General features: G+C 36.5%; 5 protein-coding genes across 7 annotated transcripts; 3 read left to right on the forward strand and 2 right to left on the reverse strand.

The window, feature by feature from the left end:
- Nucleotides 1-28: 28 nt before the first annotated feature.
- On the forward strand, nt 29-4,427 carry LOC106448825 (protein unc-13 homolog). Its single transcript, XM_022690949.2, has 6 exons — nt 29-888; nt 979-1,649; nt 1,728-1,929; nt 2,011-2,466; nt 2,554-2,740; nt 3,225-4,427. The coding sequence occupies exons 1-6, from the start codon at nt 268-270 to the stop codon at nt 4,196-4,198; spliced, it is 3,111 nt and encodes a 1,036-aa protein (XP_022546670.2). The 5' UTR covers nt 29-267; the 3' UTR covers nt 4,199-4,427.
- Nucleotides 4,428-5,086: 659 nt separating this feature from the next.
- LOC106447168 (multiple organellar RNA editing factor 2, chloroplastic-like) lies at nt 5,087-6,891 on the forward strand. Its single transcript, XM_013889041.3, has 4 exons — nt 5,087-5,509; nt 5,590-5,687; nt 5,774-5,839; nt 6,506-6,891. Exons 1-4 carry the CDS (start codon nt 5,148-5,150, stop codon nt 6,646-6,648), a joined length of 669 nt encoding a protein of 222 aa, XP_013744495.2. The 5' UTR covers nt 5,087-5,147; the 3' UTR covers nt 6,649-6,891.
- Nucleotides 6,892-7,133: 242 nt separating this feature from the next.
- LOC106447174 (50S ribosomal protein L28, chloroplastic-like) lies at nt 7,134-8,232 on the forward strand. The gene is made up of 2 exons (XM_013889047.3): nt 7,134-7,478; nt 7,867-8,232. The coding sequence occupies exons 1-2, from the start codon at nt 7,283-7,285 to the stop codon at nt 8,097-8,099; spliced, it is 429 nt and encodes a 142-aa protein (XP_013744501.1). The 5' UTR covers nt 7,134-7,282; the 3' UTR covers nt 8,100-8,232.
- Nucleotides 7,813-9,546, reverse strand: LOC106447169 (CRIB domain-containing protein RIC1-like). Of its 2 annotated transcripts, none has more exons than XM_048778426.1 (5): nt 9,297-9,546; nt 9,036-9,207; nt 8,856-8,956; nt 8,697-8,775; nt 7,813-8,620 (listed from the first exon to the last, which is right to left on the reverse strand). In XM_048778426.1, exons 2-5 carry the CDS (start codon nt 9,091-9,093, stop codon nt 8,268-8,270), a joined length of 591 nt encoding a protein of 196 aa, XP_048634383.1. In that variant the 5' UTR covers nt 9,094-9,207; nt 9,297-9,546; the 3' UTR covers nt 7,813-8,267. The 2 variants fall into 2 exon arrangements, with proteins under 2 accessions (XP_048634383.1, XP_013744496.1); XM_013889042.3 differs by having other exon boundaries at nt 8,856-8,959; nt 9,297-9,528.
- A 269-nt stretch (nt 9,547-9,815) lies between these two features.
- LOC106447185 (glycolipid transfer protein 1) lies at nt 9,816-11,779 on the reverse strand. 2 transcript variants are annotated; one of them, XM_013889056.3, is made up of 7 exons: nt 11,623-11,779; nt 11,110-11,245; nt 10,850-10,905; nt 10,560-10,690; nt 10,345-10,480; nt 10,117-10,248; nt 9,816-10,020 (listed from the first exon to the last, which is right to left on the reverse strand). In XM_013889056.3, the coding sequence occupies exons 2-7, from the start codon at nt 11,225-11,227 to the stop codon at nt 9,985-9,987; spliced, it is 609 nt and encodes a 202-aa protein (XP_013744510.1). In that variant the 5' UTR covers nt 11,228-11,245; nt 11,623-11,779; the 3' UTR covers nt 9,816-9,984. The 2 variants fall into 2 exon arrangements, with proteins under 2 accessions (XP_013744510.1, XP_013744511.1); XM_013889057.3 differs by having other exon boundaries at nt 11,558-11,680.
- Nucleotides 11,780-15,391: the final 3,612 nt, after the last annotated feature.

Raw genomic sequence — 15,391 nt, forward strand, 5'->3', positions numbered from 1 at the left:
ATATTCCTATTTTTACTCACATCCTCTCTCAACATTCCACAGCACAGAAAAATTTGCTGTAGATTACCGTTTTTCCAACTTGTTTCCTTCCTCTACCACTTCCTTCTCTGTTCCTCTTGTTTCTTGTTTCTCACGCGTTTGCCTTATTTTTAAAACTAGAAATGTCATCTCTCTCCCTCTTTCCTCTCATTTTGGACAAAATCTAATTTCATAAATCCTGTCCAAAACTTCTCCCTCCCTCCCTCCACCCCCTCTCCTCCTCCCACCATGAACCATCATCACCGACGTGAGTCCTTCTCGGTGACTATCTCTAACATGGGAGGTGGTTCCACGGTGCTTTGTCCTAACACCGACCTTCTCTGGCCATTCGGGAAGCTCAACGGTCTTGAACCTGATGATATCCGTGAGACGGCGTACGAGATCTTCTTCACGGCTTGTAGGTCTTCACCAGGGTTTGGAGGTAAGACTGCTCTCACGTTCTACTCTACGCACAACAACAACGACAATCATGGAGAAGGAGGAGGAGGAGGAGGAGGATCAAATGGTGGTGGGTCTGGTTCAGGGTTTGGGTTTTCAGGGAGGAAAGAGGTGGTGACAACCCCTACAAGCCGGGTTAAACGGGCTTTAGGGTTGAAGATGCTTAAAAGGTCACCGTCTAGGCGGATGTCTACGATAGGAGTGGCTGGAGGAGCAGGGGTAAACTCATTGTCACCCGGTGGTGGAAGTGGCTCAGGACATATTAGCCCCGGAGCTGGATTCTTGACGGTCCAGCCTACTCGGCCTAGAAGACCGTTAACTTCGGCTGAGATCATGAGGCAACAAATGAGGGTGACAGAGCAGAGTGATAGCCGGCTTAGAAAAACCTTGTTGAGAACGCTTGTTGGTCAAGTAAGATGATCGATTTGCTTGCTTGTTCTACAAGCTAATGAAAAAATGAAATGTTATAACATTAACTTGAAAACTGGTTTATATTTTCAGACGGGTAGACGAGCAGAGACGATCATCTTACCGTTAGAGCTTCTCCGACACTTGAAAACATCAGAGTTCGGTGATGGTCCCGAGTACCAGCTCTGGCAACGAAGACAACTCAAAGTTCTTGAAGCTGGTCTTCTCCTACACCCTTCGATTCCTCTAGACAAAACCAACAACTACGCAATGCGTTTAAGAGAAATCGTTAGACAGAGCGAGAACAAACCCATCGACACAAGCAAAACCTCAGACACGATGAGAACACTATGCAACGTAGTCGTGTCTTTAGCTTGGCGCAGCACTAATGGAAACCCATCAGATGTTTGTCACTGGGCTGATGGTTTCCCTCTCAACATCCATCTCTACGTTGCATTGTTGCAATCGATATTCGATGTTAGGGATGAGACGTTGGTGCTCGATGAGATCGATGAGATGCTTGAGCTAATGAAGAAAACTTGGTCAACACTAGGGATCACAAGACCGGTGCATAATCTATGTTTCACTTGGGTTTTGTTTCATCAATATGTAGTAACGTCACAAATGGAACCAGACTTGCTAGGTGCGTCTCATGCTATGCTGGCTGAAGTTGCTAATGACGCTAAGAAACTTGACCGTGAAGCTCTCTATGTAAAACTACTGACCTCAGTATTAGCCTCTATGCAAGGATGGACCGAGAAAAGGTATTTGATTATTTCTTGCTGTACAAGTTACTGATTTAAAACGTTCGAAACCTAAATGTCGTTTTGGTTTCTTTATAGATTGTTAAGCTACCATGACTATTTCCAAAGAGGCAATGTGGGGTTGATAGAGAATCTTCTCCCATTGGCGTTATCATCTTCAAGAATCTTGGGAGAGGATGTGACAATCTCTCAAGGGAAAGGCGATGTTAAGTTAATTGATTATTCAGGAGACCGTGTTGATTATTACATAAGAGCGTCTATTAAAACCGCATTTTCCAAGGTACAATAGAAATTCTATTAATTAATAATCGATAAATTAATAAATACGATTATCACTTTACAAAATGTTTTTCTTTTGTAGGTGATAGAGAACACAAAAGCTAAAATCCTAGCAACAGAGGAAGGAGAAGAAGCTGCTGCAACACTATTGCATCTAGCAAAGGAAACAGAGGAGTTAGCGTTAAGGGAACGTGAATGTTTCAGTCCAATACTCAAAAGATGGCACTCAGTTGCTGCTGGTGTTGCCTCTGTGTCGCTTCACCAATGCTATGGCTCGATCTTGATGCAGTATTTGGCAGGGAGATCTTTTATCTCAAGAGATACTGTTGAGGTTTTGCAAACGGCAGGGAAGCTAGAGAAGGTTTTGGTGCAGATGGTTGCTGAAGATTCAGAAGAATTCGATGACGGTGGAAAAGGGCTGGTTCAAGAAATGGTTCCTTATGAAGTTGATTCGATTATATTGCGGCTTTTGAGGCAATGGATTGAAGAGAATCTAAAAAGAGTTCAAGAATGTTTGTTTAGAGCAAAAGAAACTGAAGTAAGTTCTAGAGATATTACTTGCAACCAACGTTACTTACATGTCTTTTATTAACTTACATGTGATGGTTGCATTCTTTCTTTGTAGACATGGAACCCTAAGTCCAAATCAGAACCTTATGCACAATCTGCAGGAGAGTTGATGAAGCTAGCCAAGGAAATAATAGATGAGTTCTTTGAAATCCCTATTGGGATTACAGAGGATCTAGTTCATGATCTTGTTGAAGGATTAGAACAACTTTTCCAAGAATACACTACATTTGTTGCATCTTGTGGTAAGCTTAAAATCAAATGACTTTCAAATTCAAGAAAAAACACAGCAACAATCTAATTTGATTATCTATATAGGCATTCTGTTAATTTGGGTTGGGTAATTCAGTTTTTTTTTAGTTCGGCTCGGCCAAAATCTCACCGAATTGAACCGAAAAAAACTAGTTTGGGTCTTGGTTATTTTGGTTTTAAAAAATTTCTGAAATTAACAGTTTTGTTTCGGTTATTTTTTTGGTTTAAATTAGTTAGAATCTCAGTGAAAATCGATTGAATTCGATTAGTTCAGATTCTTTCGGGATAGTTTCGGTTCAAATTTTACATTTTTTTTTGGAAAAACTGAACTAAACCGACTACTGAACCAAACTGAAAATTGATTTTTTTTTAAAGGTTACCGAACTGAACCGAATTCTTAAAACCAAAAACCAAAACTTTGGTTCCACTCAGTTGGGAATAAATCTCAGGGATAATTATCATGTTTTGTTATGTCAGGTTCGAGACAGAGTTACATTCCTACATTACCTCCTCTTACAAGATGCAACAGAGATTCAGGATTCCTTAAACTATGGAAGAGAGCTACACTCTGTACCGCCGTCAGAGAAGATTTCAGCCACGTTGCACCAGCGTTATCCGACGGCCACCATGCACGCCCATCCACAAGCCGCGGGACGCAACGTCTTTACATTCGTCTCAACACGCTACACTTCCTAAGCTCACACATCCACTCACTGAACAAAACACTCTCCCTAAACCCGAGGGTACTTCCCGCAACTCGAAAACGTTACCGCCACCGAAGCAACAACTCTTCATCTTACTTCGACTTCACCTACGCTGGCATCGAATCCGCTTGCCAGCACGTGTCAGAAGTCGCGGCTTACAGACTAATCTTCCTCGACTCGAACTCTGTTCTCTACGAGAGTCTTTACGTAGGAGAAGTCGCGAACACGAGGATCAGACCGGCTTTGCGGGTCATGAAACAGAACTTAACGCTAATGTCAGCGATTCTTGCGGACCGAGCTCAAGCGTTAGCGATGAGGGAGGTTATGAAGTCGTCTTTCGAAGCGTTCTTGATGGTTTTACTCGCTGGAGGGTTTTCGAGAGTGTTTTACAGATCGGATCATAGTTTGATCGAGGAAGATTTCGAGAGCTTGAAGAGGGTTTTTTGCACTTGTGGTGAAGGGTTGATACCTGAGGATATTGTTGATAGAGATGCGGAGAGTGTGGAAGGAGTGATTCAGCTGATGAGTCAACCTACGGAGCAGCTTATGGAAGATTTTAGCATCGTGACGTGCGAAACAAGTGGGATGGGGATGGTTGGGTCAAGACAGAAGCTTCCGATGCCTCCGACTACGGGAAGGTGGAACCGGTCGGATCCGAACACTATCTTGAGGGTTCTTTGTCATAGAAACGACCGTGTTGCTAACCAGTTTCTTAAGAAGTCGTTTCAATTGCCTAAAAGGAGGTGAGAACTTGAAAATGGAAAAAAAAAGAGAGAAAAAAAAAAGAATTCAACTCTAAGAAGCAAAAAATGTTTGTGTTGGTGAGAGGTGAATTTGAATTGTTGTGTCAAGATCTTCAAACTATGATTTTCGGATAATTTGTAATAATTTATTTATTTTTGTTTTATTATTGTTACAGAGTTTGAAGAGTCACAAGGGTTTGTGTGTTATTTCGTATGAATATTTGTTGATTGTTTTAATTAGATGTGTGTTCACAAATACTACATCTGTTTCCGAAAATAAGATTTTTTAGAGATTTCACGCTTATTAAGAATATAATAAATGTTTATAGTTTAATTTATTATTTATTTTTTTATATACTTTGCAATTACTCTCCACCAATTAAATCTAATCAATTCAAATATTGGTATTTAATGTTTTTCTAAAATATACAAAAGTACTTTAAAAATATAGAAAATATATCTTTGTGAAACAAAAAGAAAAATCATATTTTCGGAGTATTAGACATAGCCATTTGGGTATCTGAGCTTAAATTTTTTTTAAAAAAAATTTGGCTTCATTGCCCTGGAGTACATTTGAAAATTTTCATATCAAAATAAATATGACATTGAATATTTGATGTATTTATTTATGGTTTGAACATGTATTTTAGATCTCCGAATCTGTTTTTTTTTTGTTATTAAGGTATTCCTTCGAATTCAATTAATAATATTTTTGATCTAGATATATTTATTTATACTATTCAAATATTTTTATACCTCTAATTATATAAATTTGCACACCTAAATACTACAGAAGTCTTATTTCTCTGTTTATATTTTATGGGCCATAAGCGCAATATATGTGAAGCCCATTATATACAAAAAAGCCGAAAATAAATGCTCTACCAAAACCCTATCCACTTTAAAACCTCCACTGCCTTCACTCTCAGCTCCCATCCTCAGTCTCCCCTACTATGGCCTTGCCTATCTCCGGCACGCGCCACCTCACGCGCTCCCTCTTATTCAATACCACCTTACTCGCGCCTCCTAGGCTTCCTTCCTCCGTTCGCTGCGGTGGGTTTAGCTCCGGTCACGATGCGGTTGTACCTCGGTTTACCTCACTCCGATGCCGAGCTAACCGGTCAGGCTCCGCTTACTCGCCGCTTAACTCCGGCTCCAACTTCAGCGACCGGCCTCCGACGGAGATGGCGCCTTTGTTTCCGGGATGCGATTACGAGCACTGGCTGATTGTTATGGACAAGCCTGGCGGCGAGGGAGCGACGAAGCAGGAGATGATTGATTGCTACGTACAAACCTTAGCCAAAGTCGTTGGAAGGTAAAAGCTTTAGCTGTTGGGTTTGAACAAGTTGGAGTCTTTATGTGTTTACTCTGTTGTGTGTGTGTGTTTTGGTTTAGTGAGGAAGAGGCGAAGAAGAGGATTTATAATGTTTCTTGCGAGAGGTATTTGGGGTTTGGGTGTGAGATTGATGAAGAGACTTCTACTAAGCTTGAAGGTCTTGTCTTTACTCGCCCTTATCTCTCTTATGTTAGCTTTGTGCTGAGTGATAAATAATAAAGAGTGTTGCTTTGTTTACGACAGGTTTGCCTGGTGTTCTGTTTGTGCTTCCTGATTCATATGTGGATCCTGAGAACAAAGATTATGGAGGTAGTTTTTTGGCTTTAAATCTCGAAATGAAATCTTTGCTGGTTAGCTAGTCTTAGTCTGTCTCTTGAAAGATGAAAGATATGTTTTGATTAGTCCATCTTGGCAAAGCTAATGAGTCTTTTGGCTATGATTAGCTTTGAATGCTAGTGGACTGACATCAAATACTTTCTCTTAGCCGTTTTATGCAGATAGTTAATAGTATATCTAACTGCAAGATGTTTTATAAGAAAACATATACTGCATTAAACTCGTGAGTGCTTTTCTCTTGAAAGTGCGAAAATAAATTTTGATTGTAAGTCCATCTTGGCGAAGCTAATGAGTCTTTTGGCTATGATTAGCTTTGAATGCTAATGGACTGACATCAAATGCTATCTCCTCTTAGCCGATTTTCGCAGATGGGTATTATTATATCTAACTGCAGGCCGGTTGAGATGAAACATATATTGCAACAACCATTGTTTGCTTTGTGCTTCTGTGCTTCAGTTAGTCCATCTTACCGAAGTTAGTGAATCTTTTGAGTGTGATTAGTTTTGATTGCTAATATAACACATCAGCTTTTCTTTTGGCTCGGTGTGTGCATTGAATTATGGCATATCTGGTCTGAGACTGATCATTCACAAAGACGTTTGTAATACCTGATTTGTATCTTCTTAATTGACTTTGCAGCGGAGCTGTTTGTTAATGGAGAGATAGTCCAAAGATCACCAGAGAGGCAGAGGCGAGTTGAGCCACAGCCGCAGAGAGCGCAAGATAGACCGAGATACAATGACAGAACGCGTTACTCTCGCCGCAAAGAAAACACGCGCTGAGGAAGAAGATATACTTACACAGTATTGAATCAAATTGAGAGCTAGTACGATAGTGATGGTGATGATGATGCTGCAGCTTCTGTCAGGAGAAGGTTCATTGTTCCAGTCCGTTGCAGCTTATGCTTAGTTTCGGTAATATGTAACATCTTTATATGTAATAATGTAAATCGAGGTTACTCTTACTGTTTTAGAGGAGACATGGGGGTATTTAGTCATCAAAATTTGTTTTCCTTTCTAGAGCAATTCATGTATCATCTTTTCCTCAATTCTTACCCATGGTCTGTGGCAAATTGTGATTACATTTTCATAAACAAAAACTTTGGGGTTGAAAAAAATAAAATAAAATAAAAGGGCAATCTGATGATATCTCCAATAAATAAGGGATCGAAAGTAAATAAGTTGATTTACGAAAAGCCCAGCGAACAAAATCTGCTACCAGAGTTTAGAGATAAATGCTATCCGGTTATCACGAAATCGAACGGTTTAGAGAAGGTAACCTTCTGGGTGAGAAAGAGTGTTCGCTTCCTTTCCTAGTCTACAAAATAAATAAATGAAAAAGTAAGAAAGCCAATCTTCTTCGTTATCCAACCAAATCCTCTCGAAGCAGAGTAACAAGAGGGAAGCCAGAAAAAAAATGACGACAATGGCGACGCAAGGGGCTTTTCTCCGATTACGAATGACCTCATCCTCAAAGTCCATCGCTAAGCCAACTGAGCTCAGCTTCCTCAACTCCCAGCTCAGCGGCTTAAGAATCTCGCAGGGTCCCTCCACTGACGTCATCAACCGCATCTCCCTTCCTTCCTTCCCTGGTCTTCAGCCAATCGTCGCCCGTAAGTTTAAGTTCATGTCTCTTAAGAGTTTATTCATGTCTAAATTTCGAAATTTTAGAGTTGTTGTGTTTGGATTCCTTATATTAGTGTCTAGGTGGCGACAAGTGTGTTTAAGTTCCGTTACAGACCTCGTACTTGTCCTGTTTCTTGTCTTGTAACAAGCTATCAATGTATTTGTATCTTTGAAATTGTTCGGGTAGGCTTTGTGTGTTGGATTCTCTCAAGTTATGTCTCGATTCCGACAAGTGTGTTTTAAGTTCTGGTTTCTCGTCTTGTAATAAACTTTGACTTAATATCTCTCTGTTAAACCTCTCTGATTCTGAAACATTTGGCCCTTTCTTTGCCTTTGAAACTGTTTTTTTTTTTTTTTTTTTTTTGTGTGTGTCAGGGAGGATCTGTCCTTTTACTGGGAAGAAAGCGAACAGAGCCAACAAAGTCTCCTTCTCTAACCACAAGACCAAGAAGTTGCAGTTCGTCAACTTACAGTACAAGAAAGTCTGGTGGGAAGCTGGCAAACGCTTCGTCAAGCTTCGTTTATCAACAAAGGCCTTGAAGACCATTGAGAAGAACGGACTCGACGCTGTCGCCAAGAAAGCTGGCATAGATCTCCGCAAGAAATAGATGATTGATTGATATGTATCTCTTACTGTTCTCTTAATACATTTCCTTCAATGGAACTTGTGAGTTTGAATCAGAAACTGTTTTTGTTTCCCTTAAGACAAAACTCGTAAAAAAAAAAATTACATTTCATGTTTATCGTTTTCTTTTATGTAATATCGTTACATCAACTCAACTCTCAGTATCTGGTTTGTCTTTTGATGATCTCCTCACCGACCCTTCTCCTCCTATTGATCCTTTGTGTTTCCTCGGTTTACCCTTCCGTGGAGGAGCTGAACCATCTGGAAAAGGATTAGTAGAACCTTCTCCACTACGCCTTCTACGTACTGAAGGCTCTTGATCACTCGACGATGAGTCCATCGACCCGTGTTTGCTTCGGCTATGTCTTGATGAGTGCTTCACTGGTTCCTCTGATGATGCAACGTTCCCGCTGCTTCCTGGTTTACGCCTGTGTTTATGTTTCGGTTTCTCGTTGTTGGTCGGAGGAAGTAGCTCTTTTAGCCCCGCTCCACGTTGGTTCATCTCTGTTAAAAAATAAACGTTACAACTTGACGCTTTTAAATGAACGAAACAAAACGTTACGGAGGAAAGATATACAACCTTGAGGGTTGTATTTGTTGGAGTTGCCTCTTGAAACGACTTGAGCGTTCTCATTTTCTTGAGATTTGAAGTCATTCATCTGCGGAAAGAGCAAGGATGGTGATGAGTTTACACTCTTTACATACGTATAAATGTATACAAAAAAATGAATGAGCGTACCCAGCTTGGCGTATTGGCTGCTGGACCGTCAGAGCCGATATGCGCAACATGCTTTACATCGGTCGGAAACCCTATCTGCATCTCCTGTTCTTTCTCTTCGTCTTCTGTAATAATAGAACGGTTAATACGACTTGTGACGCAAGAAATACATTAGGGTAATTAATATCGAAAGAGACTAACCAAAAATCTGAGTAATGTAACGAAGGCCCTTAAGAAGACCTTTCATTGTCGTTGCCATTGCTCTTATTGAAGGTTTTGATTCCGGTGAGTGTGTACAACCAACCACACGCCGGAGACAATCTTTATACGTTCAAGATTTAACGATTGTTACAGCTTTGCAACTCCCGTAAACCTAAACTTGCAGGAAAAGTAAACAAATAAACAAATCAATAACAAGTCTCCAGGCACAGACAAGAAGATAGAGAATAATAACAAAGAAACCTTGAACGCATGGATTTTTGTTTTCTTGACCAGAAAAATGTTGAAGATTTTCTGACGAAGAGAGGAAGAGAGAGAGAGGAGAGAAGGATCAAGAGATCCCTCAGAATTGTTGATTGCAATCTCAACCAAGAGAAAGAAGAAGAGGGAGAGCACTAAGTTTTTATTTTTACCATTGAATTTTTATTTTTTTCCTTTTCTAATCAAAGCTGTAATTTACAGGTAATTTGTAGTTTTATATTTAGAATGTTTGATGGTAATGGAGGCAACGTTGAGTCAATCCAACCCTCCATGGGAAACAAGTTGTCACGAGGATCTTCCGGGTCTTAAGGAAGTAGAAAAAAGACCACAACAGAACATCATATACTATTAATAAAAAAACACATGCATGTCTAAACATGTATTTGAATTTTTAATTCTACGTGGGAAATCTAAGAGTTGTAATGGAGATCTTAGAGTGTACATATATATTTTGTAACATCTGCAAATAATTGAAACATTTCTTAGGAAACAAAAGACTAATGAGAAGATAAAAAGTTATAAACTTGTAATATAAAGTGAACAACATTCAGATAGAAATTGATACATTATTCTGTTTCTTTGAAGGTTTTAGAATCCAAAGGAGAAAAGTTAAAACAGACAAAGTTTTTGACAAAAGCAGATTTGGATACAGGTGGTAATCATATGATGCTCAAGAAGCTTTCATGTCATCCATACCAACGCTAGCCTGCGAAAAATGAAAAACAAGGATCAAAGCTTAGTGATGAAATCTGAAGACATACATTGGCGATGATTTAAAGATTTATGAAGTCATTTTGTTTACCAGAAACTTATGATTTTCTTGAAGAAACGGACCAAACTCAGTGCAAAACCTTTCCATGTCAGCGTAGATGTCACCAGAACCAGATATGACATCCATGAACTTCTTCCTGTCTGGAGCAAGCTTTAATGCCATCTGATAAACAAGAAAGTTTACCATCAAAATGAGAGTTGGTTTACAGAAGGTCTAGATGGTAAATGAAGGAGATAAAAGGCGCAAGTAAGTTCATACAGAGAAGGTAGAGCTGGCGAGCCATCCGTGCCATTTCTTGAGTGTTTTTTGGTAAGATTCACCACAAGCTTGTGACATTGACCAGTCTTGATGTGCTACCAAGTTGCGAAACAGCTCCACTAAGAAATCCATCGCTCTGAAATAATCAATATATATATATATAACTGTTTCCGAGAAGCAGCTCTCTTCATAACAAAGCTGTGTATTGTGTTTACCTGGTTAACCAGAGAAGACCGTTGGTACAACTAGACGATCCTTTTGCTGTCTTAGACTCAATTTCACCTTGAACAAAGGTGTACAAGTACTTGTACTTGTCGGGATCAGACAAGTAGTTCTTCTCCAACCTCTACACAAGAACCGGACCAACAGTTGTACATTACTAGGTAAGAAGAGCAAGAACAGAGCCAGACAATGCACTTTTATCAATGGTTCTGTATTATGAATGCTAAATGGATTTGTGATCTACGATTTTACCAAAATCATGGAAACTAGAAGGGAACTTTACCGATATGTTGCCACCAATGTCAGCTTTCACAAGAGTCATAGCGGCTCCAAATTTATCTGGAAAAACAGAAAATGAAGTTAAAAAATAGGAAACACAAGTACATAACACTTGTCTATTTAAGGTAAAAGAAACTTATTATTGCATATAACGACAACAGACAATCACAAGATATACTTGAGCTTATATCTCCCCCCAGAAAATATCAAAACCTCCACTCAAAAAAAGCATATAGACAGAAAATTTCCTCCTTTAATTGGTACCTATAACAGGCAAGATGGTCTTGCAGAGGTCTAGAAAAGGCTTAGTAAGCATCTCCCCTTGTTCAGACTTGACATTCTTCATTCCTTCCAAACACGGCGTGAACACAGTCCCTTCCATTTTCAACTTTTGACTCAACTGAAAGTAACAACAAAAGAACAAATGAAGAATCAATGATCCAAAATAAACAATTCACTTGAGAAACACATTTAACTCAAACAAGGAGAAAGAGAAGGCAATAAACAGCTAACACTCTCTATACATGCACAGATACAGAACTGTTCGAATCAGCTCCACTACAGTCCAAACTCAGACCAAAGACTAAGACCCACATCGTAAAAATCGAGACTTTCATCAATCAGATCGAGAAACAGATCTAAAATCAACCGATCCATGGATCAAACATAGCATCACACCAAAAAAAAAAACACGAAATGGTTCGCGATCTACCGGTTCAATAGACGAGAAAGAAGAATCTGAGGCCGATCTGTGACGGAGAAGGAGAAAAATCGTACCTTTTGGCCTTGAGAATTGAAGAAAGATGGGATCAGATTCTGATAGAGTGATAGGGGTTCTTCTTCTTCTTCTTCGCTCTATGTGAGTTATAAATTTCAAATGATTCTGTTATTACCCCAAATGTTACGGAAGCTTCTGATAATAGCCCTAAGAGTTTTTATTTGTCAATTAGGTCCAATTTCATATGTGAATACGAAAACGCGCCGTTTCATTGCGTTTGGAGGGAGCGAGATTTTTTTATTTATAACGTTTAGCGTTATTTTATTTTAGTCTGCTTTGAAGTTTAAGCAACCTTGGATTTGGTGTTCAACCTTTTGTTGTTATTGTTTGGAGAATTGGGTATGTGTTTTGTTATCTTACAGTATATGTTTTGCATTTTTCATCTAGATAGATCTCAAAACATGAATCGCTAAATAAGGTAGTAGCCTGAAAAGAAGTATGGAAGACTCAAGACACAAATTTCAAATAGGTCTACAGGATCTTTAGAATGTGAGATCATTGCAGACAAGATGTGGTGTACTTTCTCACTCCTTGAGTCATACTAGATGAATATTTTACGTACGAAGAGTTCCAAATTGAATAACATGATCAACGAAGAGTTGGGCCAATTGGCATAGTGAGTAAAACTCTTGGATTATCTAGTAGGATTTAGGAGGTCACATATTCGATTCTCATTAGAAAATGTATGCTTAACGTGATTTAGATTTCGCTACAAGAAAATGTACTAAATTTTGATCCGTGCTTTTTATTTATTTTTAAAAATTCTATTGAAAAGATATATTTTTTTACTGAAAAGATATATGTGTGTTTAAAATATTTGTAACCTAGTTACATTTATAATTGCGATGATTTTTTTGATAAAATACCTATAATTGAAATGATTGTATATGTTTATAAAAAAGAAAGATAAATTATAATTGTAATTTGTTAATAGATGGAACCTAGATGTTAGATTTAAAGAGAAGTTTATTGTGTTGTAGACACACGCCTTCAAATCGCATAAGCAAATTTTGATTGGTAAAAAAATTATTCGTTTATTTTTATGTTTTGCATTCTTGATTTATTTAATTATCAAATTAAGATGAGATAATCCATAACCTATTGGTGAATTGATGATTTTTTTTAATTTGTACGAGTAAATCTTACTCTAGATGAAACAATCTAAAAGTATGAAAAAAATCAAAATAAATTATCAGAATAAATTTTTATCTCTACTTATTTTTAAATAACTTACCAAAAAAATATTATGGTATTTTTTCTTAATTTACCTTTATGTTTCTGAAGTGTTTTATTTTTTGTGCCATTGTTTAATAAACTTGTATATGTAAACAAAATTATTTTCAAAAGATTTGTTTCTTTATTTAATGGGAGAAATTAATTAAAACAGATCTTAAAAATAAACAATGGCATGTCATTGTAGATAAATTAAATGGCAGATCTTTAATGAGTATGTTAAATTGTTGATAAAAAAATAATGAGTGTGTTAAATTAAAAAAAAAAGTGGTATAACTATGCAAATAACTCTAAAATCAATGGCAGAATCCTTCTGGATGTTGTCACAGAACTTAGCAGGGCGAGTCATACGTAAATCTATGAGCTACTAGAATATTATTGTTCCATTTTAGTTTAACTGCATGCTTATAGAGTGTTCCGAAAATTATATAAGACCCAAGTATTAATTATCTTAACTTGAAAAACAATAATTTTCTATATGCAAGAAGAACATCCAAGATAAACTCTATGGGTATGAATGTAGTGCAGAGTAAATGCAGTACAAATGCAGGAAAAATTAATATGCAGATTGATCTGCACTTTATTTCCAATCAACATTAAAAATGCAGAAGAAATTATAATATTAAAAAATTAAGAAAACTGCATGCAGAAGAATTCATGTGATAAAAAACTGATCTGCAAGCAATTGGAATAAGTGGGCTGGTCGAACACAGGAGCCCAATGAAGTGTTGTCTTTCATTTTTTTTTGTTTTTGACAACTACTTTTTCTCCTTTAGTTATCAATATTTCATATTACTTTATTTCTTTCTTTCACAAATTAAAATTCATCTTTAAGTATAAGTTTTTTGTTTTGTTTTTTTATAAAGAATTTAAGATGAATTTTCTTATACAAATAATTAAAATGACATACTGTATATATAAAATAATATTATTAAATTTGACAAACACCTATATATATATATACATATTCAAAATAGGGGTGAACACATATCGGATATCCGGATGATCCAATCTGTTTCGTCCGAATAATCAATTATATGTTCTGATTCAATCCGTATCCCCCTTAATATTCTATGTCCCTAATATCCGGAAAATTTTAGATTTTGACTGGATATCCGATTCGATCTATAAAAATAAAAATATATTAGAAAATAAATTAAAATAAAAAATAATATAAATATTATAAAATAATATAAAATAATAATATTTTATAACAAAAAAAATTATTTACTTTTGAAAATTCTAATAAATAATTTACTAATTCAGTAAATAAAATATTGTAAAATTTATATAAAATATAAAATTTATATAACTTTTATATAATTCTTTAAATATATGTATATATATGCATATAACGGATCGGATAACCTTTCTTAATTTAATAATTTTATGCATGTTATTTATATTGCGTGTATTATTTGCATATAATTATAAATTTAAATATTTTTATAATTAATTATTATTTTAAAATGATTATTATACGCATTATAACACATGCATTATTTTAATCTTATGTTTAATTAGTTTTATCATTTTTTTTATATCTATGTTCATATAATTGAACTAATATTATTTTAAAATTTATAGATATGGCATCTAACCGTGGACAAAACGTAAAACTTAATACACGTCATACAGATTTGATCTGCATTTGTTCTGCATGATCTGTATTTGTTCTGCTTGATCTGCGTTTTCTATTTGATCTGCGTTTTTATGATCTGCATGCCATTCGAAGCCTATGTTCTTTATAAGAAAGGAAGTCGATATCATGAATTTCGTTGACGACAAACCCACATTGTATTATTTGGACATGACCTTTACCTTCTCCTCACGCAACCGGCATTGTTGAAGTCTCCACTGTCTCTCTTTGGACCCCACATTTAATGCCAAAACTAACCCACTTGTATCCTCCCATCCTTCAGTATAGTTGCACACTGATACGATACGATTCAACAAACATTAACCGTATTTTGTCACTAATTACTCAAAAAGGTATGTGGTGTCAATAAAAAATATTTTTACATACACGACTGTCTCCATGGTTGTTTCATTCAATCTATTATTTTTCATCCGTCTCGGTTTGTTTAATCATGTAGCCTTTTGAGTTAGTTAGGTTTGGAATTCGAGTATTTGTTCAAATCGGACTTTTAGATTAAGTCTTCTAGGCTCTATTCGGATAGGATTCGATTAATAATACTTTATGGTTAGATAAATTAAAATTCTGTGTAGGATTTATTTTCATCTGAATTTATTTTGGATAATAATATTTTGGATTCATTTAAATATAATGTCAAAACAAAAATAAAAATGAGTGTTTAAGTTGTTTATTAAGGTTTTGAATTCTATTTTCAAGTATACTAATTTAGATATTCAAGCTCATTTTCGGTTTTTGAGTTTTTCGGGTCTCCATCGGGTTTGCATAATACCCATAATCCAATACCACACTAAAGAATCCATTCCGATATTTGTATTGATCTCGGATATGAATTCGGTTTTCTTATTATAGTTTGGTTTGGATTTTGGGTTCAAATACAA

Source organism: Brassica napus, chromosome A4, assembly GCF_020379485.1.
Source record: "Brassica napus cultivar Da-Ae chromosome A4, Da-Ae, whole genome shotgun sequence".
NCBI classification, from domain to species: domain Eukaryota; kingdom Viridiplantae; phylum Streptophyta; class Magnoliopsida; order Brassicales; family Brassicaceae; genus Brassica; species Brassica napus.